Below are 24355 nucleotides of genomic sequence, written 5' to 3'. Positions count from 1 at the left end.
TTGTGTGTATGGTTGTCTGTCCTGTATGTCCCTTTTAATGGACTCTATGGACTGGTGAACCCCCAGATCCCCCCTCCACCACCACCATGGATAAGCATGTATAGACATGGATGGACGGATGGAAAATCATTGCTGACAACCCCTGCTATCACTCTGTGCAACCCCTTTTGCCAATATGACAGTGCCTAATCTTATCCTTCTGAATGTCAGCTCAACACCGCGTTCAGATCTCAGGCTCTACTCACTCGGCACTTGGGGAAATTGATAAGTAATCCCGAAGCCGGTCCTGCATTTCTTGTGCAGATAAGGTGCTGCTTGTTGTTTCACCCAACTGTAAGCCTTCACCCTGCCCTGAAATTGTCAACACCTTGAAGAAGCTCTTTTTTTTTTTTCTTTCTTGCATCAATCCTCATCCCTGCCTTGACTACGTTCCCAAAGCTGCTGGAGAAAAATACCTTTGGAGAATGTTTTTGGCATCGCCAAGTGTCACTGAGGATATATAGATCCACAGTCATCGAGTGACGTGGATGGTGATGAGTAGGTGGTGCTCTGTGATGATTTCCTTTATGCACTGAAGCCAAATTCCTAATTTCTTATTGTATGAGCTCAGTGGATTGTGCTCTTTGTGGTGGATGAGTCATCTAGGTTTGATTAAGTTTTATTAAGTTAGAAGGAGCTTGTCACATAATTTAAAGCTTCTTCTCTCCTCTGCCGTTTCCACTCTCACAAAGCATGATGGTGGTTCTTCCATAACCTTATTATATTATTCAATCTGACAATATGTACAGTGGATTTCTCACTGTATCTGTTTATTAACCTGACCTACTGAAGTCTAGTAAGTCTATTGATATGTTCTGACTACTTCTGCATTAGAAATAAAAGGCTATTTTATAAACCTTTCCTAACCCAGGAAAATGTTCTCCTGCTTAGAGAGATTAGTGCTTTAAAGCACCTGAAAAACATAAATTAGACAGGTCTGTCTTCTTTCTTTTTTTATACATATTTTTCACTTCAGTTGTGATTGGGCTTGTATGTAGCAACAACAATAACGTCAATCTACAGGTTTGAACAAAATGAAGAATAGAAAGTAAATTAAAGTAAAAGAAACAGAAGATAACGGGGCCAAGTCTGCAGCGGCAAGGGCCATAAAGTGAAGACATTAAGTAGAGAAGAGCAGATTTTTCAATGGTTACCCTAAAAGAACAACGAAGCAGGTTTCTGTTCAAATCTGAGCTCATATGATAAAGATTTATCTTAAATATTTTTTCTATAAGGAGAAAGAAGTGAGGACATGTCAAAAGTAAAAGCCGGTAGATTGGTGACCTAAAGGATCAAAACCTTACCAGTCTGAACCCACAGGAAAACACATCGTGTAGCAGGGGATGAGTGTTTAAGCGAGAGCTTTTTAAAATCAGGAAAACGTACGGTTGAGAAATTGCTAAATACTCCAATACAGGTCAGTGGTGCTTTGCAGAAAAGTATTTTTGAGCCACACCAGGTCGCCAAACTACAACCATGTGTGAAAAAGGTGACCTGGCGATAATGGTCCATCCTTTTATCACAACTTGACTAGATTATTGTGATTCCCTTTATGCAGGGATCAGTCAGGCCTCTCTGTCATGTCGGCACATTTTTGGGCCAGCTGCTGCTCGTCTCCTAACCGGTACAGACAAACAGGAACACATCTCACCTGTCCCCTCTTCTCTCCAGTGGCTGCCAGTGTCCCCCCCCCCTCTCAAAGAAAACCCCTTTAAAATCTTTCTCTTGGCTTGTAAATGCATTAACCTCTCTGACTTGCTTCAGCCTTGCGTTTCTCCAGGGGCCCTTTAGATCAGCTGACCGGCTTCTGTTTGTTTTACTAGGAACTAGAATAAAGCTCATCTTTTCAGTCGTGGCTCCAAAGTTATAGAACAAGTTGCCATTAAACATTAGACAGGCTTCTTCTCTTGCACTTTTTAAGTTTGTCTTAAAAACACACTTATTTTCTGTGGCTTCCTGAGTTCCTTTGTTGTTTCTCTCAATTTTACTACAGTCTCAGTTGTAGGATTTGCTCTGGTTTGATGTGTTTTGGTACTGCACAGATCTTTGATTAAACAATTCGTCTTTAAATGTGCTTGATAAATAAAATGGATTTAGATTTGAATGAGGAAATCAGTTGCAGTTAGGTAATTTTTTTCCTCACTCTTCCCTTCCTTCATTGTTATCCCAGTGTACCCATCTCTCTCCATGAGCTTTGGTATCTTTGCCTTAATTAAATTAAGCAGCGTTCCTTTGCGTGAATGACTGCAGAGGCTGCAAACATGAGCACAATCTGCAAGTTATCTGCCTGCCTCCGTTTCTTTGATGGAAAAGAAAGACTAGGTCACATCCAGTAAGATGGAGATGCACAGCCAAAAGAGAGCAGTACAGGAGGCTAAGTCAATGCTACGTTATCCTTTATTCTCCAACTAATCTCTGAAATATGTTGACATGCTGAGGATGGCGCCCAATTGCTTTGTATTTGGAGCGCTGAATGCAAACAAGAAGATTTGACACTGTAGATTCAGATCGCTTTTTCATAAATCCCTACTTTAAGAGCCTTTCAATGTGTCAGAAAATTGTGTTTTTAGAATTACTTATGTGCCCTTGAATACAGTGGTAGAGACAATGTTATGTATTTATGTTGCTATTATTAAAATCTATGTTTTCCAGCACAAAATATGGGTGATACATGCTCTTTAAGCCTTTCCAAAGAGTTCAAATAAACCTTAGGTATGTTTAAGATGTTTTTAGGAATGTTTAGTCGCAAGATTATTCAAACTTCGGCTGGACGTGTCGATAAACATTCTTTTTATATGATTACATGCAGAGGAGTGTTACAGGAAAAAACAGGCATTACTATCAAGGATGTGCAGATTTATATAGAAATCTCTCAAATTCCTCTATACACACACACACACACACACACACACACACACACACACACACACACACACACACACACACACACACCATTACGAGTCCATAATGGTCCATTATGAAGTGTGCTGTATTGAAAAAGCGATTCTTACCCTCATTCACTTCGTCGCTCTCTTTGTCCACTTGAGCTTTCAGCACATAACGTTTAATAAGCCGCTTCATGATCTTCTGCAACGAGGAAGAGGAGAAGTGAAGATTAAGGACAAAGGACCTAGCAGGGCGAGGTAATAACGCATGCTGCATGACTCTAGAGAGAAAACTTGTCTCTTTAAAAACAAAACAATGCTAATGGTGGTACAGAAGTTCACCCGGTCTCTGGGGGGAGTGTGGAGTATTGATTTGTGACAGGTTGGTGCTGCCGAGCCTGGGTTTGTGAGCATTCTGGATGTGGGTCGATAGCTGCCGGCGTACATACAGCGCGCCTAAAGATGTCTAATCAAGTGACAACTCGCTGCTTTATCCGTTTAGCTGTTAGGGCATCTCTGTGTGTTGGATGACCTTTAAAGCTTACAAAAATGGGACATTTTAGGAAATGAAATTCAGCGAACCTGTGAGTATTTCTGTCACAGTAAAAAGAGTAGAGAAAAGATGAGAGATGTGACTCCTACTTAGTGAAATAATGTACTTTAAAATGATGTACAAAGCTTCCTGACCGCAATTACTCTGGGAGATCCCATTAGAGGACATTTCCACCATACTCCTTTTGCTCTCCGTCTCTTTGTGCCACTTCCCTTTTGTCGATGCCCTTCATTTCAAACTTGTTAAGTCCCTTCATCATCGTCGTTTGTTCCGCATCTTTCCGTCTCGGTTACACCTCGTCACCTCTACCCACCCCCACTGTTTCTTCCCCTCCTTCCTCTGATCCTGCCATCCGCATTCAACCAACATCAATCTCTGCGTGTGCGGTTTTTCCACTTTCTCTCTGCTATATTGCTCAGCCTGTTTGTCTCACATTTCATTCTTCCTCTGGACTCCATCTAATTTCCATCTCATCTCGACTTCGCCTTAAACTCTGTCACCTGCTTCCAATTCTGTGAGTCCCTTACCTGATATCTGGTGGGGTGTTTTCGGGCTTTTCTCTGGATGAACTCCTCTCCTGATCTTGACCTAAACCGTTCATCCTGCAAAAGAAAGAAGCGGAGACCCTTGAGTATGTTGGAAGGATTTGCAAAGAATGTAAAAGGAGGCGGCAAACTGCATGAAACAAAACTAACAGCGTTTAGTATACATGTGACTGGAGAGAATCAGCAACCCTACATGATCTGATTGACACATTTTTAGAAATTAAAAACAACTTTCCCTCATTTTTCAAATATACAATTAGGAAGAAAAGCACTTTTGAATCCATAATTTTGTCCGATATGCAACTCTCTGTCTTTACTAAAACCACCTTACAAGGCAGTTGAATACAATGCCTAAAAGCTTAACTGAGCTGTTATATGAATGTTATCAATATTTGTTTCCATCAAATGGAGTGAAAGATCCATTGTGACAGATGGCTGCAGCAGTATGTCTGAACACATGTAAACAAATGAACCACCTGGCTTCAATATTTGCCGCTCTGTCGAACGTTTACATCCATCCACTGTCGGTATGAATGTCATTAATTCTGGACTCTTAAGGATGCATCTGAACCGTTATTTCCAGGGGGAAGACTAGTAATACAACATACAGCATGTAGGCCCACAATCAAATTTATTTAGGTTTTTGTCTAATCCCCACAGATTACATATTATACATATATCCTCTTTAATATTTAGTAGAAAGACTCTTATCAAGTAACAGAGATTTCAAACACTTTAACAGCTTTAACACGGTCCTTGCATATTTCTGTCAGTTTTATTTATTTTTCACCACTCTTCTTGGCAGATCTGAAGGAGCTCATTGAAACTGGTAGATTTCCAAGAACAGAGACGACTTTTAGGCAGAGTCCATAAATGTTCAATTAGGTTGAGGGCCGGGCCATTTAAGATGTTTGCCTGCTCTATAATTTCTAAAACTGGTTTTTAGACATGTTTAGGATCATTTCCCTGTTGCTAAAACTGCATTTGCCTGATTGTCAAACGTTCGACTGCTGGGTTGAGGAGAAGTCGACGATTTTGGACCTTATTCCTCATTTATCCAAATTCCTCCCACTTTGTTCAGTGCATCAATGTCAGATCTTTTGCTGCCAACCCCATGTGTGACCGTTGGTGCAGTCTTCTATCATGATCATGGGGTGATCATGTCTCTTCTCTTCCTCTACCTCTCTGTGTTACAGCTCTCCTACCTGGGTGGGGCAGAATCCTGAGAGTGCTTCTGACCTCCAGGTCATTTCAGAATCAACAACTTGGCGATTGGGATCAGAGCTCCTTTCATCCCGCAGCCTAATTTCCCTTAATGGTCGCAGTGATCAAGCTCTCTTGTAATATTTCTAAGTTTGCCCTGCCTGTCACTATCCTTCAGTGTTTCTGTATGCCTTAGGAAAACCATGTCCATGTCCCTGGGGTACCATCTGAGTGATTTCAGTTCTCTATGATCTCAAGCCAGAAACCCCCCTTACATGCTTACTGTGAGCTTACCTTCACGGGGAGAACTGCTAAACTTACTTAGCTGCATCTATCAAATATTTCACTCTCCTGTCAACTCCTCATCACCAAAACTTTGGCAGCAACAAAATAAGATATCAAGAGATAAACCCATTTACACAAAGTCTCAACTGAGTGTCACAGATGTATTTTTTCATATAAAACTCTTTATTTTCTTCAAATAATGTGGTTAAACGTTGGATTTCCCCCTTTGGGTGGTTGGGGGGATCAGTCTCTGCCTCAGCCGGAGGAGTTTAAGTATCTCTGTGTCTTGTTCAGGAGCGATGATAGGATGAAACGGGGGATTGACAAATGGATTGGGGCTTTGTCTGCAGTAACGCGCACCATTTGGAAAGCAAAAAGCCAAAAAAGCAAATTGATTTACCGGCATGTCTACGTTCTGAGCCTCATTTGTGGTCATGAGGTACGGATCATGACCGAAAGAATGACATCCCGGGTACAAGTGGCCGAAATGATCTTCCTCCGGAGGTTGGCTGGGCTCAGCCTTAGAGAAAGGGTGAGGATCTCTGTTATCCAAGGGGAGCTTAAAGTAGAGCCACTGCTTCTCTGCATCGAAAGGAGCCAATTAGAGGACCTGTTGCCCCTGTGACCCGATGTCTGACAAGGGGAAAACAACGGATGGATGGATGGATGGATGGATGGATGGATGGATAGATAAACTTTAATGTTTGCCTTGTGATTTTCTGCTTTTGGATCACAACTCAGAGATTTAAATCCTCACCCTAACTCATTTCAAATACCTTTAGACCGTTTGGCCAAAAATCTCATTCATTGCCTCCTCTATCTTCTTCCAGAAGAAATTGTGTTTTTTCATGTATACAGCTACAAATTGCAGTAGTGCCTGAAGGTGCTGATTTTGAGGAAAGGGTGACTTTCTTATACAAATCAAACTCAGACCCCTTCTGATGGGGGAGGGGAAACACCAGCAAAATACCGTGAGAAGCTTGTGAAAAGAGGCAGAAATCATTTAACACAACCACAAAGTTTGAAAAGGCGATTCTACCAAATACCCAGGAAATGTTTGTAAACTTTCAAACTTGAAGAAAATAAAATAAAATATATATTTTTCAAAGATTTCCCTCCTTATTCAGCAAATAGGCATAAGTTTGGTCATTTTATCTGTCATAAAACAGGAAAAGTTTAGTCTGATTTAAATTCAGACAGGGATAGAAAAGGTTACATGTCTTTTTATAATGTGCATGTAAATGTGTGGTTTCAGCTGTATCAAATGTCATTCAGACAAAATAACAGCTACTGAAAAACAAAACTGTTTTCCAAAAACACGTCCTGACATTAATTATGCCAGAGAATGTCTGGTGTTAAAATAGTCTTCGGAGTGAGTGCTTTAGGTGAAGCACAGTGCCAACATCTACGGCTGTATTTACTGGAAAAAAATAAAGATTATTTCGTTTTTAAGAGAATATCATCTTAGCATCAGATGTAAAGCATTCTTGCAGAGGAACGAAAGCCAGTGGGGAGAAGCTACACATTTTATTTATTTATTCACCACTTTGCTGAAGCAAAACTCAGATGAGACCAAGATTTCCATTTTCATGTGAATGCTAAGAATGCATCTTTTATGCAGAAGTCTCCCCAAAGCCACATGGCAATGTTCAAATACCGTGCATGTGATTTTTAACCCACATCAAAAACTTGATTTGTTGGTCTGACATTCAAATGGAGAAATTTAATCCAGGCTGGCAGTTCCTAGCCAAATGCCAACACAATACAACCAACATGAAAGTATCACTTTTCAGATTATTTCCACACGTACATAGGTATCAGGAGGCACTTAGCTAGTATTTCTTAAAAAAACTCCTTGGCTTAAAGACCATGTTCTCCTTTTAAAAGTAAAATAATTAAAGCACCAAAAGATAGAAGGAAGGCATCAGTGGTTCAGAAAGAGCTCGCCATCACCCCTAGATCTCCCTTGACATCCTCAACGCTTTCCTGTGGGCTAATGTGGGCTTATCCATTGATCGCCTCCTGCACCTTCCTGCCTCTGCTTCACTTAAACTGTCAGTTCTGCAGAAAATTTTTGACACTCACAGAGGCAGCAGGGTGAAACCCATCTTGTCCCTATCCGAAACCTGCCCGGGCATTTCAGCAGACGCAGGCAGAAGCAATGGGCTGGCTAATAGCTCCGGCGAGGTGAGCCATTCCAGCCAAGGAGTCCAGCAGAGAAAATGCCTGCGGATGATGGCTGGCGCTACGTTTAATGCCTTATTACATGTTCTCTTTTTTCTTGTAAAAAAAAGAAAACAATCTTTTTTGTTACAGAAATCTGATTAAGAATGAATCTCCAATTTAATCTGTATATTTCCTAAATGTTAGGGGTAACGTCGTGACCACACTGAAACACTTTCCAATCATCATGGGCAGAGGCCGGATCGTTGAAGAATAACAAGAAGGATTTATTTGGTGCAACTATTGTCTTCTTTTTGAGTATAATTACAACTAATGATAACCAAAATCAAAAACATTAATTAGACAGGACGTATTTTTTTTAAAAGAAAATGCACTAATTAGTGCATAATTAGAGAATCACTGCAGCATTTTTGTTAAAGTAAAGAAAAAAGACAAAAGGTCTGAGAATCATGTAAAATGGGGAGGTAAAAGATCAAGCTTACTTAAACATTGATTAAAGAGGCGTGGATGATGTACTTTAGATAAAGATGCAGAGGGAAAATGTGCTGGACAATTACACACCTTATTTTACATAAAGAAACATATTCTAAAAGTACTTATAGACTTTGGACTTTCCAACTTTTCATCATCACCCGCAAATTTAGATTTTTAAGACTTTATGTGATAGACCAACACTAAGTAGCGCCTAGTAGCAGTTTGAAAACACATGCAGGCTTTTACATTTTTTTTCAAGATATATACTGTATCAAATTGAAAATAAAAATCTGTAAAATGTGACATGCATTTTCATTAATACTGAATAAAACCTGTTGCAGACGACTGCTTTCAGAAGTCACCATAAAATGTATGAAAGAAGGTTCTCTGGTCAAAAAAGACCAAAACTAAACTTTTTGGCCTACATATATAGTAAAAGGTTATAAGTGGAGGCTAAGACTCCACCCCACTCTGAATGCAACGTCCCAATGGTGTGACATGGTTATGGCAGCATCGTGATGTGGTGGTACCGTTCTCCTGCAGGCGCCGGAAAGCTCGTCAGAGTAAAAACAAAGATGGAGTGAACTAAATACAGAGCAATCCTGGAAAAAAAACTGTTAGAGGCTGCAAAAGATTTTGCTTTCAAGCAGAGCAACAGCATTAAACATGCAGCTCGTGCATTAATGGTATGGTTTTAAATAAAGCATATTCAAGGAGTTAAAGTTCAGAGTTACCAGCAGCTCTGCATCCCATCTGGTGGAGCTAAAGCTAGTTTGCAACAAATGGGCATGAATTTTCTCTACATAAGAAAAGCGGGTACACCCAAAATTCAAAAGACTCACAACTGTAGTTGTTAAGTGGTTCTACTATGTTTTTGAATCAAGGGGGTTTCTTCCAGAGACACACCACACTTTTCAGATTTTTATTAGTGAAAATCTAAAAATAGAAAATCATGTATGTATTTTATTCCCACTTCAGAATTATGCAATACTCTATTAAGTTTATAATGTGAAGTCCTGAAAAGATGCATGGAAGTTTACAGTCTGACGTGACAAAATATGGAAAAGTTTAACGGGTCCACGATGTAAACTTTTACAAAAGACTGTAGAAAGAAACTGGGGGATAAATTATGAATTAATGACCTTGGCCTGTGAGTGCAGCATGCCCATCTCCACCTCACTGTTGCTGTGGTGGCCATTGGCCTTGCACAGGCGTATCAGGCACGACTTGATGCGTAGGACTAGGTAGTAGAAGGATTTGGGGCTGGGGACCAGATTAAACGGGGCGGGCAGGGTCCGGCCCTCGTCGAAGTAGGACAGCCACAGCTTGGCGCGGGCAAACTTCCACTCCACGTCCGCATCCTCCTGCAGGGACAAACAAAGAGAGACACAGGGCGAGTCTGCTGATGGATGATGACAGGAAAGACAGGAATAATAAATAGCTATGACATCTAGAGGACAGTGCTATAACGACAGACAGCTCAACGTCTGCCTCTGTAGCTCTTCTTTCTTTTTTTTTTTTTTTTTGGGACAAATCTGTTTGATTTTTCTTTCTGTCTTTGACACAGTCTGATATTGTCTGATTGATCTCCAATAGCTCATGGCCCTTTCTTAAGCCCCCCTCTAATCCTCTTGCAGAAACATCACTGATACCAGATGATCCTCATCGACTTGTTGACATCATCCTGTCCTTTTTTTTTTATCTATTGACTCGCTCCATACCTCTATCTCCTGGTACGAGTTGTTGATCATGGCAATGAGCATGTTGAGGAGCACCACCACCATGGTGACGTTGTAGACGCCGTACAGCACGTAGCCGATGTTCTCAATGAACTTATGGTCGTACTTCAGCACCACAGAGATCACCTCAGACAGCCCGAAGATAGACCAGAAGAGCGTCTTGAAGCTCTCCTCCACCCTGCGGGGGAAGAAAGACGGGGTGAGCTCATCCCCCAACAGAGGCTACAGGTGTGGGAAAACACTGTTAGCGGCTGACTGTTGAGTCACTCTCATGAAAACGGACTACATGGGATCTAATGATGCTTGATTTGTGAGACAGGAGTGATGAGTCACGTCCAATTTCAGCACATAATCCCATTTCTGCACGTAGTGCACACGTAACAGACAAAGTGCTGCAATTGCACACGCCGGAAACGGCAGACGATGACTCAGCTGCAGCATTTATGAGACAATTTGCTTCACAAGCTTGGTTAATTAAGGTTTAACACTTTGTCAAACGTCATGCAAAGCAGACCCCTGAAGTTAATAAAGAGACATTAAAAGTTTGTCCCCCCTCAAAAAATAAATAAAATCCATTTACAGTGCTGGTCAGAACCATTGTTTTTTCTCTGGATGGAATAATTTTACAACAAACAAACTTGATACATTTTAACTAAAAATTGTTAGCACTCACACCTAAGGAGAATTTAGAGAGGTCAAATTAACCATCAGTCAAGTTTTTTGGACTATGGGAGGAAGCCGGAGTACCTGGAGAGAACCCACGTATGCACAGGGAGAACATGCAAACTCCATGCAGAAAGACCCAGGGCAAGGGTAGGACTTGAACTCAGGACCTTCTTGCTGCATGGCAACAGCTCTAACCGCCAATGCAGGGCTTAATGGGCTTCTGCCACGTTTCGTTTCTGGCTCATGATTATGTTCCATTGTGTCCAATAAACAGTGGAATGGACACAATGGGACGTGCACAAGACATCTGGTCAATGGTTGTGGAGAGGGGGTTAGAAATGAAATTATACTGAAATATTTTTTTTTTCTTTTTCAAGGAGTAGATGACACAAGATTTATCTTCCATCTGCTCCCGTTTGTTCATGTATAAATCTATGTAAGTAAATATGTAATTGTAAACATTTAATACATGCATGAACAAATAAATAAACAAAATAAAGGTTCAACTATCTGACTCACAACGTCCCCCTTAGATGACAGTAACTGGTTTGAAGGATCAGGAACATTCAAGAGATCAACAAGGCTCAAGCATGTCACAAACTGGGCTCTGCAGTAGCTCTGTCTCTCCATTATCGTGCACTGAGCGTAAAAAAGGAGCATCTGCTCCAAATTTGACACCTCATAAGAACCCACGATGACACTGGTGTCACCGTCCCTTCGTGCATGGAGGAAAGTTTCTTTTTAACTTAAGTTCTCCTGAAATTGGCAGCTCTCCTTATGGAGGAAAACTTAATGGTCATGTACAGAAAGACTGAGCTCTTTGGCCATGATGACTAGAAGCATGTTTGGAGGTTTGAAATTAAATTTGTCTTGATGCGTTGTCCTGATGAATGATGACTATATCTGGACTTGTCTTTGTACTCGTTTAGGTAGTAATATGGGCTCTGGGCAGGCTGAAAACAACAATTCTATATAATCAACAGAGACATTGTTTTACAAAGTACAAAAATGGCCTTTTGCTAAGATTAAGGTATAACATGACATCACCAGTATCTGTGTAGCTAGTAGATTAATCCTGTTTTGTAAGAAAATGTTGCCCGACATCACACCCAGCGTGCTATAAAATGTTACAGCTGGAAGAAGGCTCTCTGATGACAATCACTGTATGGTTTTATTATCGGTTGTTGATTATTTCACAAAGGTTCTTGGTCAGAAATGTATTTGCCATCACAGAGGGTTGCACACTTATGAACTCTAAGACAACTGTGAAGCACGCTGATGGCAGCCTCTTCTGGTCGGGCCGAAGCACGACGTTCTTCACAATCTTTAACTTTAAATAAAATCGACAGCTAGATCATTTAAGTTGAGTTTTTGAAAAGATAAAGCTGGCTAACCATTAAACATTTAGAAATCCGTATTTATTTATTTATTTGTTTATGTTTTTCACTGCTGTCCGCACAGCACATTGCCCCTTGGAGATAACAAAGTTTACTTGACTTAATTACAATATAAATTTATGCCCAAAAGCCTGATTCATACACATATAAATACATTACATATAAATACATCAATGCACCCTGAAAATCACCAAAAAACCCAAATATAATGTAACATCCATCCACAATGTATGCAAACAACAACTTTATGGCACCCTTATCATTAAAAAAAAACAAATGTTTGTCCTATTTTCAAAAACGTTTGTCAAGACTACTTTTTTATTATTTTGCTAAGTACAATTTTGGCTCAAATTTCTTATTCCTGTGGCAGTTCTCAAGCTCCACTTGGTATTTAAGTGTGAAACATTTAGAACATATTGGAAAAAAAAGGAAGGATGTAAAGTTTCTTAAGGTCCACTGTAACATGTCCTGTTTGTTTCTGAGCCAGGGGGTTGAAAAAGAGCGTCAACAAGCAGCGTCGACGAGGCAAAGCAGCAAATGGCTGCATGACCTGTGAGCGCCAGCATTCAGGTACATCTGTGCTGTTAGTATTCCATGAGAGGCAAACATGGGGCTTGAGATGACAGAGGGGAGCCACAGTGGGAGGAATGAGCCGGCTGGTTGAACTGCTGGAGGGCTTGGAGCTAAGAGAACACTGTGGAGAGAGAAGATGTGTAGGTTGTGAAAGTGCAAGCGTCTTCCAAAAAAACTTCATCCACTGGCACACACAAAAAAGGCTAGGTGTTGGCTCAGACGGGGGAAAAAAACATCATATCACATGCAGAAAAACAGACTGTCAGACCGAGCCATACACAATCGTCAACTTTCCCCACCGTTCTCTTTCCCACTCATGGAAACAGAAAGTCCTCTGGGTGCTTCACCTTTTATGCCAGGGATGAAGACAGAAAAATATATCTTTTATTCTTCGATGCTGCAAGAATATCTATCTTTATTCATCTTTCCGTGACTCATTCGCAGGAAATTTAGGAACATGCTCTATCACTGAAACGTAATATCTCCCTGTAAACATTGTGGCTGAGAATCTATTTATCAGAAATTAATTTCTATAAAGTTCTGGTCACCCAAATGACGGCATGGAGTCGTTTTTACTTTTGAATTTCAAGGGTTTTGTAGGATATAGCATTATTAATGACCATGTTTGGAAGGTTTTGAGATAATGACCATTCTTCGTGATTTTAAATAAGCTGCAAAGTGACGAAACTTTCCGTTTTCACTCAAACATCTTTGCACAAAGGTTTCTGCTGAGCAATAGCAAATGCTGGTTGGATGCAAGGAAGGTTCATAGGGGGATATTTCCTTTGTGCCGCAGCACTCCCCTCAAATTGCCAGTTTTTCACAGACTGCTGCTGTTGCTGTTGGCGACGGACTACAACCGTGATTATGGCTATTTCCACGAGATGCCATCATCGTAATTGAGGCCATGGCTGTGCTTTAGTTGTAATGACTGCTCTGTCATGTCAGTGGCACATTAGTTGTAATGGTTGCAACACAGATGACGAGCAGGGGCTCTAGGAGTGCCAGCGAGTTGACATCAAGGGAGCATTAACGAGTAATTGCAGTGAAGAAATGACAAACGTAGCAGAAACAAATTTTAAATCAATGTTTGATCATTGCCAAGAGTCTGATTATAAGTGGATGGTAAAGCAAATCTGAAATATTTTGTCTTGATCTTGGTGGGTGGGGATCTGTAAGAACTTACAATTAGTACAGTTCAGCAGAAACTTGTGACATCAAACATCAGCGAGCCACTTAACTGAGATTGCAAATGATGCTGTAGGGTTTCGTGGAAAACCTTTTCATGCTCCATGGACTTTTCGATGTTGTCACATTACATCCGCAAAGTTTTAGGTTCTTTATTTTAAATTTATGTGATAGACCAACACAATATAGCATATAATTGTGAAATTTAAACTCTTTAATGGGAGAAGAAAAACCTAAAACAATGTGGTCTTCTTGCGCATTCAGCCCCTTCTACACCTTCAAATAAAATCCACTGCAACCAACTGCCTTCAGGAGGCACCTGGATAGTAAATAGTCCTTCTTTTGTTCCAGAACATTAGAGAGAGTCCAGGAAACAGCATCATCAAGACTAATTAACACTCTCAGGCGTCACCAACCTTTTTGTCATTGACCTTTGACCTTTGAACTGAAAGGAGTCAGTGTTCACCTTAACCATTAGGAAAACATTAGTCGAAGCAGCAGCAAATAGGCCAATGGCAACTCCAGAGGAGCTGCAGGGCTTTACAGCTCAGGTGGTATAGTCTGTCAGTAGAACAATTACTGGACGTGCATTGCAAAACTCTGACCTTAGGGAAGAATAGCAAGAACAAAGCCATGAAGTCATGTTGGAAGGACAGCAAATAAGTGGAATTTGTCAAAAGAACAAAATAATAATAATTAAAAAAAAAACATGTATCAATTTCCTTCCACTTGACAAACCCACACTACATCGAGTGTGTTGGTCCAGCATATACAATCCCAGCAAAATACAATCATCTTTGTAGTTGTAACTTAATATAATGTAAAACAGCTTAACATGTGTGAATACTTTAAAAGACAATGCATCTGCTGTGGTAAACTAGGCATACGCCTGGGCAAAAATGCTAGTAAAGAAAAGACGGGCTCTAACCTGCAGTAAAAAGGGATCATACAGTGAAGGTTGGTCTTTTAATAGGGTCACAAGGAATTACATAAAAACATGTAGTGTAACTTTATCTTTAGACTTTAGAAAACTTTATTTGTCATTTTGTATGCACAGAGTGCGTACAGAACGAAATTTTGTTGCATACAGCTTGTAAATTACAGTATATTACACTATAAGGTGCAGCAGTGATTTAAAAGTAAACAATTGAAATGTAAACAATGCAGGAGAAAGAGACAGTGTGCGATCCTAGTGTACAGGTGAGTATTTTTAAAACCATTTGTATGTGCAGAACTGATTGTGCAAAGTGCATTTGTGCAAGAATGCATTTAGAAACTAAGAGTTCGGCAGCATTTGTAATGCTAGATAGAGATGCAGTGACACAAATCTCTGCTCTGTTGTTTATATTTATTTAAGCATAAATGACTGGTCACTCAACTTAGCGTTTAGAATGAAAAATCAATAACAAAGTAAATGCAAAATTCTATTAAAAAGGGCAATGCATCATTTGTGGGTGTTGATAAAGTACAAAACACATTCAGTTATTTTGTACTTTACATTCTGCATATGCAACCATCGGTCTGAAGCTAGAGAAACCCCCGAAGGTCTTGTTACCACTGCTTTACACAAAGCAATAACTGATGTAAAACAAGACTCTAAACATAAAATGTCCTAAGATCTAAACTCTTAGGAATACAACTTAATATCAAAATCAATAGTTAAGGCCACTAAGGGGCACTAGACCAGTAACAGTCAGCTTTAGCGCCACTGAGGGCCACTGGCAACACTGCACTGTCACAAAATTATACAGCCTGTCTCCATGTTTTGTATTCTAATCACTTAAAACTGTTAAATGCTGATATTCTTATCTTGTTTAAAACAGCTTCAATGGACCTCAGTGTAGAGGCCTTCCCACAGGAGTCACATAGATCACAATGAACTAATAAGGAAGGCTCCACCAGCAGAGAACCTCCATCAACAACTATCCCCTCAGCAAGAAACACATATAGATCAGCAAGAGGAGACATCTCTAGAGGCCGCCAAACAGCAACACACAGGTATAGACAAGAAGCCTTGATAGGAAAAGCTGCCTTTACTTTAATTTTGATGTAAATTAAAAAGAGTTTTATTAAGATTAAGAGACTGTTTTAGCATCCCTTCATTGACCCTCTGTTAAATCAGGAATAAAATTCAAAATTATCCTTCTCATGTATAAAGCCCTTAATAATGAAGACTGCAGGTCTACTGGTGGTTCCTAGAGTCTCTAAAAGTAGAGTCTCTATAGATTTTGGCTGCTGGAGGACATCAACATCTATTTCTCTTACTCTGCTGAGTGCTCCTACTGTTCTCCAATTTGCATTATTTGTTGTTACTTCAACTTTTCACTTCATGTTCTCACCGTCTTTTTTCTCTTCATAGTAGGTACACCTGGTCTGGCGTTCTGTTAGCTGTGACACGATCCAGGGAAGACAGATCATTCGCTATTACACTATAACATAGAAAGGATTCCTGGATCAATGTGCGCTTCTGTGCTTTTTCTGTGTCTCTGCTCTGTCTTCTCTGACCCCCAGTCCGTCGAGGCAGATGACCGTTCACACTGAGCCTGGTTCTGTGGAGGGTTTCCTCCCTGTTAAAAGGGAGTTTTCCTCTCCACTGACACTTCATGCTTGCTCAGTATGATGGATTGCTGCACAGCCATGGACAATGCAGATTTCTGTCCACCGTGGCTCTACGCTCTTTCAGGAGGAGTGAATGCTGCTTGTCAAGACTTGATGCAATCTGCTGGGTTTCCTTGGATAGGAAACTTTATGATCAATCTGTCTGTATGACTTGATAGAATTTGACATTGTAAAGTGCCTTGAAGTGACGTGTTGTGAATCGGCGCTATATAAATAAAGCTGAATTTAACTGAAAAAAATTGAAAACAAACAGTAAAATCCAACTCCTCAGTGAGGCCTGAAAATGTTTTTATCAATCCAAAGAGATGCCTGTGGTTTAATATACATTATCTTCTCTATTTTATTGGATACGTCATTATGACCAATCCCAACATGTGTCACTGTTATAGTGATCTAAAAAGCGCCTGTCTTTGGGGATAGCTAACATTATGTATGTGAATTATTTTGGTTCTACTAATCTGTCCTGTAACCTTTCATTTTGTCATACTAAATGCAGAAATGTATGCAGCTATGACATTCTAGCCTGTATGTAACAAACACAATTTCGCAGTTGATACGATGATTAATGTTAAACTATTTTTCTGAAAGAAATGGTTTTGGTTTGCACTAGATTAGTACAGTGAGCCAGGAAGCCCTCCTGCAGAGATATTACCCACACATTTGTGGTCTCTTTGCAACATTTATAAAGAACACAACCTGATGAAGGATAAAATAGTTGCTGTGTCTGCATCAGGTAGCTCTGCAATCAACTAGGTAAATCTCTAATGAACGGTGAGGGCGTCTAGGAACAACAAAGGCCTTTCACAAACAATTGTGGTGGTTTTAAAGAAGCTTACTGACAGTGACTGGGGAGGAAGGCTGTTTTCATCAGTACATTCCCTCCAGCGCTATTAAAATAATGAAATCCAGAAGGCTTCAGTGCAATCAAAAGAGCTAAAGAAGGTGATTTTGGAGGGCACTCCTTGAAGACCAGTGACTGCGAGACTCTTACAAAATAAAAGTAAATAAATACAGTATATCTTAAACTTTTACAACAACCCCCAAAAATGATGTTATATCCCATTTATCTTTTGAATCTAATTATTCTTTCAAATTAGTCTCATGGCCCCACTTCTCAACCTGTGAAACTTCTGCCTGATTTAGATTAAGTCTCCAAAATGTAAGAGGAGATAATTTTAACCAGCTTTGTTTCTGCCCACATTAAAGTGATGTTAAAGCAGACATTTGCAGGAACAAACACAATTAAAATTCCACACTCACCAAAAGGCAAGTCTATAAATAGTCAGCGCTCATCTGCTGGGGCAGATTGTTAGTTTGATAGAAGAAGACTTGCAAAAATGTGACACTCGTGTCTTGGCAGAGAGGCTTGGAGGATGTTATCATTTAATTCAATTCACCCGATACTTAAGATATATAATAGATACGGACAAAGAATGTCTTTTTATTTAAATACAGATTGCATGATAGTTTAGGCGTTTCAGCTCTTCAACACATCTAAACATCTTTTGTAGCCGTTCCTATGTAATTGGTAATATTACAATTCTAATACATAAATGTTAATATGCAATACTTTGCAGCTTAAGGACAATAAAGTATTACTTTATGGTGTGGACAGGTCTTACCACAGCTACCACAATTTGTTTCTGGTTTATCTTTAGACGTTTCTTGTCTCATTTTCATTTTCATCAGGGTGCATGTGCCCTGTGAAATACCATCCAGTCAGCTTTGATGCATTTAATTGAATATAATTAGTCAGGATTTTTTTCAGGACTCAGCCACCTGCTTCTTATATGGAAAATAAATGGTTCCTCTTTTGTTCACACATAATTTCCTGTTATGCTCAGCTACCCATCCAAAGTGTGCAAATGGCAAAGAATAATAATGTGCGTCACATCAATTGACTATTCTTCAGCTCATAGTTTCTTCTTCCCAGAAGAAGATTGAAAATGAAACTAAACTGAACTGGTGCATGTGTCATCAACATACTGTTCAGAATTTTGTGGGAGAGGCATCTAACGCACAACGCTCCCTAATGACCCTGCTGATTTCCACTTCATGCCTGCTTGAAGAGTCAATGACTTGATGCAATTAGCTTGAGTCTCTTAGATGAACAATGTTTTTTAACCTACTGGGCATTTTTTGACAAACTGAACTCGACGTTTATCCTGCAACTGGCAAGTTGATGGTTTGATCCCTTGCTCTGACCGTCTCAGTCATTGTGTTCTTGGGAAAGACACTTCACCCAAATTGCCTGCGCCATGGTTTATCCTGCCGGTGTCCCTCCTTAGAGATGCCAAAACCGACCCACCACCGAACCGATCATCCTGAACAATGTTGCAAGCAGCATAACGTTCACTACAGCTTCTCCAGACCCTTTCTTGTCTGTCACATGAGCTCAAAGTGAACCCGTGCCTCCCTCCAGCTGTCAGTGGATAACCAGCTTCCTGACTTATTCGGATTCTGATGCGCCATCCTGGTGGAGATGGACTCTCTGTGCAACCTCTGTAGGCTCAAGGTATCGTCTCAAGCAAATAGTGGTGACACTGACCCTGGTCAAATGTAAAACTACTGAAACGCATGAAAAGAAATGTCTGTGACCTCCACCTGCAAAACCACTCCTGTTTTTGGGGTCTTCTCATTATTGTCCCTTTAGTGCAGCTGACAAAAGAGCCGACACTGATTAGCACCCCCTCCACCACTGAACTGACCAGATCAATAATCCATGGGTTTAACTAACTTTAACTGACTTTATGATACTCTGATTAAAAGGTGTTCCCCTTCTTCTTTTTAAGCTTATATATATTTTTTCTTTATTTATAAAGTTGTATTCAAAATGTCTTCAAAGAGAACAAAATGGAACCGAAGCAAAATTTGTTGTGTCATAAACTTGCCGATTAAGGCAATTCCAATTTATTTGTCCTGCAAAGAAGCTAGAGGTTACAAGAATTATAATTATTAATAGAGTAGAAAAAACTGTTCATGTTTAAAGACAATATTTGAACACTTGTGTGCAATAAATGGCTGTGATACTCTTAAGTGTAATGATAACCCATTGCGTGAAGTTCTCCAGATCCTAAACCATTCGGATTTGTTTTCATGTATATTTTTTTAAGTTTTAGGTTGGTTGATCTTAGTTTCATCTTTACAAAGAAATTCACTTTAGGACGTCTTTGTAATATTCCTCTTTTCCTGTAGACTCCTGCTGGCTGTATTTTTCAGCTAAGTATCCACCGCCTCCCCTGCTGTGAAAGCAACTTTAACTAAATAGTTCACAGAAATGGCTGAGAAGCTTCCCGTCTTGAATCAAATGCAACAATTCTCCTTGTTTGACTGATCAAAAGATAATTGCAACAAAACCATCAACTGATTAAACAGAAAGAATAAAAAACACTGTTCCATTAACAGGAGAGATATTTTGCTCATTACAAGGGCTGTAAAGCCTGAAGCCTTTTTTTTTCTTAATGGATCTGAATACACTCATATTCAAATGCGAAGTCAGTGCTAATAGCCCATAATCTAAGTAAGCAGCTGTGTTAACAGAAAATGCACCTCCATCACAGTATAACCGTAAACGTCTCCACACATCACCTCCGTCTCTGCCAACCTGATACGAGGCAGACAGAGCATGGATGCAGGTATCAACCGAGGGCTCAGATTCTGCTTTCGCTCTGGCACATATTGATGCATGAGCGGGGAGCGTTGCTGTGTATCATCATTTGTTTTGCTTATCTTGTTTTCAGCTTATTTAATTTGCTGCAATCTATGCAAGGTGCCTCTCAGGGAGGAAGTGCAATTATGGGAAATCCCTGGAGATCAACAGCCCCTTATAAATTCATATTTGCCCAGTGTCAGCCATTTATGAGTGCGTTTTGCAGGAAGAGATGGATGATGTGCGTGATGCTTCAGATTATAGGGGATTAATGTTTTTTGACAAGCCAAGAATCTGATTCATTCATTTTAAAATTGCACGTGTCAGTGTATTTTATAAGAGGCATCTTGAAGCGCTAATAGATGGTCTGTTGTTTGTTATCGAAGCTGCCAGCTAACAAAAGGCCACACAAGGCATGAAGGCTTCACATACAAATACAGACACAGTCGTGCTTTCAAAGGCTGCTTCAAACAGATGTGAAATATGATTATTTTTAATCATTTTCCCTGAGGTCTGAGCTAAACCCAAGCGTAGACCGCCCCCCCACACACACACACACACAGTTGCTTCTGGGGAGTTGGTTCATGTCCCACAAAAGATGTCAGCCTCCCAGATTTCGGTCCTAGGGTGTGACTTATGCAAACCCTTACACTCAGCCCTGCAGGACACTGACTGTAAAATAAATAAATAAAGAAACAATGCTGTTTCTCATTCTCTTTCCACCAAAATCATGCCACATGCAGCATAGTGTGTGTGTGTGTGTGTGTCTGTGTGTGGGAGACTGGTGAGTCACCCCGGCTCTGCGGGAGAAGACCAAACCTAATCACCAATAGGCCCAAATCAACCTCATCGCCTCAGAGACGAGCCCTCATTTTCTTTCTCCATGCTTTATGTTTCCAGCTCCACTCGGTGTCTCTTTGGCGCCATGTCCCTCTCCCAGTTTCTCATTATGTTTACACAGCTTTTTAAAGCTTTCTCTGCATTTCTCTCCCAGCACATCGCTCTTTCCAGTTTTTCCCCCCAAGCAAACAGCCTTTAACTATTTCTGTCACGTTCTCTTCATTTAATCTAGTTTCTCATTTTGTCGTGTAATCCACCGCAAATCTTTTCCACTGGTTGAACGCGACATAGTCTAAAGGTAAACGTGACCTCTGTGATTGTGCTTCAGCTGGCACTGCGCTCATTATCTTGCTGCTCTTCTGTCATTAGCAAAAATATTTAACTCTGGTTTTCCATCACCACTCATCTCCACCCCTGAAGGCAGGCAAACATAGACAAAATATTAAATTGAGTGTTAACTACCTGTTGTGGGAAAAAAAAAAAAATATTAAAATAGAAGAGCCATCACCATGGTAACCAAACGGGCGGGGTCATGCCCACTTCTCTATTTTAATGAACAAAAACAATTTGGGTCCCAAGAGATGTGCATCTGTGTGTATGTCTGATAGTTAGCCAAAAGGCTAAGAGGGAAGAGGAACATGTGCGCGCGTGTGATAGACGGGGGATGTGTATAAAATGAGGCTAAAATAAGCCAAAAGCAAAAGGAGGCTGTTGTGGGGAGTCTTCAAGCAAGCTTTAAGAGGAACCGTATTTAGCAGGGAATGGGATTCAGTTGCTAACGAGGAGCAATTAAGAATCAAGCATAGCTCAAGCTTTTTTTTTATTTGCCTGTCTGGTTTATGGATCCAGTTGCTCTGTTTTATCTTCGCATAAAAATTTACAACATCTACTAGTTTTGATGTTTTCTACTTTGTGTTTTAGAGCACATCCAGTTGCAACTGAGCTCATGAGAAATGATTTAGGACTAGATAATATTATTATTAATAATAATAATAATAATACTTCTTATTAATGATTCTTCATGGTACGCAGACTTTGAACACTTCAGCAAAGCCAGTTTAACACCGGCACATTGTTTCCCTTATCAGATAAATTAAAATGTAGATTTTATATTTATCAGTTTTTAGGTACAATATCATGAGAAGAGCTGTGTCGGGTAATCTGCTGTGGAACACACACACACACCACGTACCAAGTGTGTTACTGCCATCATGCAGTATTAGATAGGAACTTCCTTTATTGTCCCACAATGGGGACATTCGGTTGTGACAGTAGCAAAGACACAGAAAGTCTGCTCTGACCCTTCCTGAAAAGAGCACATGTTGTGACTCCAGTCCAGCTTATTGTTCGGGTAAACACCAAGGTACTTATAAGAGTCCGCTATCTCAGCATCAGTTCCCTGAATGTTCACTTGTGTCAGTGAGGTGCAAAAGTCTGTGAAGGTCCACCACCAGTTCCTTTATCTTCCCTGCATTTATTGTAAATGCTAAAAGCGTTTTATCAAGTACGACGACCCCAAAGTTCTTCACACTACAGTCAGTCATTCACACCCTGACAGTGGTGAGCTGTTAGTAACCACAGCTGCCCTGGGGTAGACCGACAGAAGCAAAGCTGCCATACATCGGTGCCACCAGGCCCTCTGACTGCCGCTGGCAGGCAATGCGGATGAAGTGTGTTGCCCAAGGGCACAACGACTGAGGCGGTTAGAGCAGGGGATGGAACTGGCAACCTGCCGGTTAAAGGACAAACAGCCTGACTCTTGCGCCACTGTCGTCTCATTTAACACGAGGCGGTTCTGCTGGCACCAGCCTGGTTTCAGAAATCTGGAAATCACTTTACTTTTTGCCAAAAACAGAACCTTCAGCAATTGTCAAGATATCGTGTGGTGAAAACATGCAGGTGCAATGCACTTCGTATCTGACTTTGTTTGTCTAAAGTTTGGGTTGGGAAGATGGTTTCTTTGCTGAGAACATAGATCATTAAGAGAAATGTTCTTATGAAATCAGTCACAGACTTTTAATTTTAATTCGATTGAATAATAGAACAGAAAGGTTGTGCAGCTGATATGAACATCAACTTTAACCAGCTTAAAAAAAGCCACCGCTGTTACACTGAAAACACTGGCTTTGGGCTCTATCTACACCATCAACCCATTAATCTCTTGTTGTGCACCCCTTGCATCATTATGTAAAGTAAAAATATTCTGCTAAGCCTTTCGAAAAACTGTTTACAGCCATTCTCATTTATTTTGTTTAATAACACATTTAGTTTTCCGTATTTGCATCCTTGGGCCATGCAGCTGTCGTCTCAGTTATTAGGTACAATATCATGTATGTAATGAGGAATCCAGTAACAGCTGCGCCGGATAATCTGCTGGGGAGCAGTGCAAGAATACACAAACTCTGTGGTAGACAATATAAATAACGGAAACATGAGGAAATAGAAATAAAGTGGGAAGGTTAAGAGATAAATCTGTATACATGCCAGGATGGTGAATTGAAAAGAAAAGTCTTTTGGGTCATACCCCACAGAAGCTACAAGGTATATAGCTCTCCATCCAATTATGGATATCATTGACCTTAATTGGTGGATGGAGTAAAAGTAGAAGCTCAGAAACAGCAAATACTGGTCTGAATTGACAGACATGAAAGAAATCGTAGTTTATAAATTAAGTATATTAAGTTGATCAATTGTGACTTTTTAACTGACTTTACAAGTGTTTAATGATTGGTTGCCTGACACGATGGAACAAATGGAGCAAACTATTAGAGCCATTATCCGTGTCTTCCATGTCTGTGTTCTTCACTGAAATCCAGCCATGGAGGGACAACAACATCTGAGCTACAGTGAACAACGGACTGCTAACAACTCTGAATCCCAGAATGTACACTGTTCTCACATTTTCTAACCAGCTTCCAGGAGGGAGAAGTTTGACAGCTGGAATCCCAGGGACATCAAAGAGATATAAAAGTATCAGCAGAGAAGAGCTTCCTCTTTTCACACACACCCATAACCTGCATGCGCATTAACTTCCTGATCTTGCTAGCTGAGTAAAAGAATGGATCAACACAGATATGTATGACTGAAAATAAGTACAGTCTCCTACTGGGAAGATTCTGGAAAATTACAGATTTCTGAGAGGAGACAGTATCCCTAATCACACTGATGAAGTTTTCCCTTCTCAACTAACGTAAAGTAGGAGCAATTAGTTCAGGACAAAACAAATATTTTTAATTTCATTGTGTTTTACTTTGGTGTGGCGCTTAACTGATTGTGTGCCAACAAGTCACTTGCCGTGTTTCCATAATTTGTTTATGCAAGTTTTGAGATGTCACTTTAGAAGAGATCAATGGAAATGACAAAATTCAAATCAACTCACACAATTTTTACGCTCGCTTGAGCTGGATTTTGAGTTTTTTGATTAACGAAAATTAGATGGAAACACATTTGTCAAATTAGTTCTGAAGTAGCAAACATTTATCTCTGATCAGCTGTTTCTGCTGCTGCCGTTTTCCT

The 24355-nt window shown here is 40.2% G+C and overlaps 1 protein-coding gene across 1 annotated transcript in view; it reads right to left on the bottom strand.

The window, feature by feature from the left end:
- Positions 1-24355, bottom strand: part of trpc7b (transient receptor potential cation channel, subfamily C, member 7b) — an 82569-nt gene that overhangs the window by 737 nt on the left and 57477 nt on the right. Inside the window, exons 8-11 of the mRNA XM_012871856.3 lie at positions 9890-10085; positions 9311-9532; positions 4005-4079; positions 3051-3126 (exon numbers count right to left, since the gene is read on the bottom strand). Coding sequence (XP_012727310.2) covers positions 3051-3126; positions 4005-4079; positions 9311-9532; positions 9890-10085 — 569 coding nt within the window. The remainder of the gene's footprint in view (positions 1-3050; positions 3127-4004; positions 4080-9310; positions 9533-9889; positions 10086-24355) is intronic.

The sequence above is a fragment of the Fundulus heteroclitus genome, chromosome 23, assembly GCF_011125445.2.
Source record: "Fundulus heteroclitus isolate FHET01 chromosome 23, MU-UCD_Fhet_4.1, whole genome shotgun sequence".
In the NCBI taxonomy this organism is placed as follows: domain Eukaryota; kingdom Metazoa; phylum Chordata; class Actinopteri; order Cyprinodontiformes; family Fundulidae; genus Fundulus; species Fundulus heteroclitus.
This window is presented reverse-complemented; position numbering and strand designations above follow the sequence as displayed.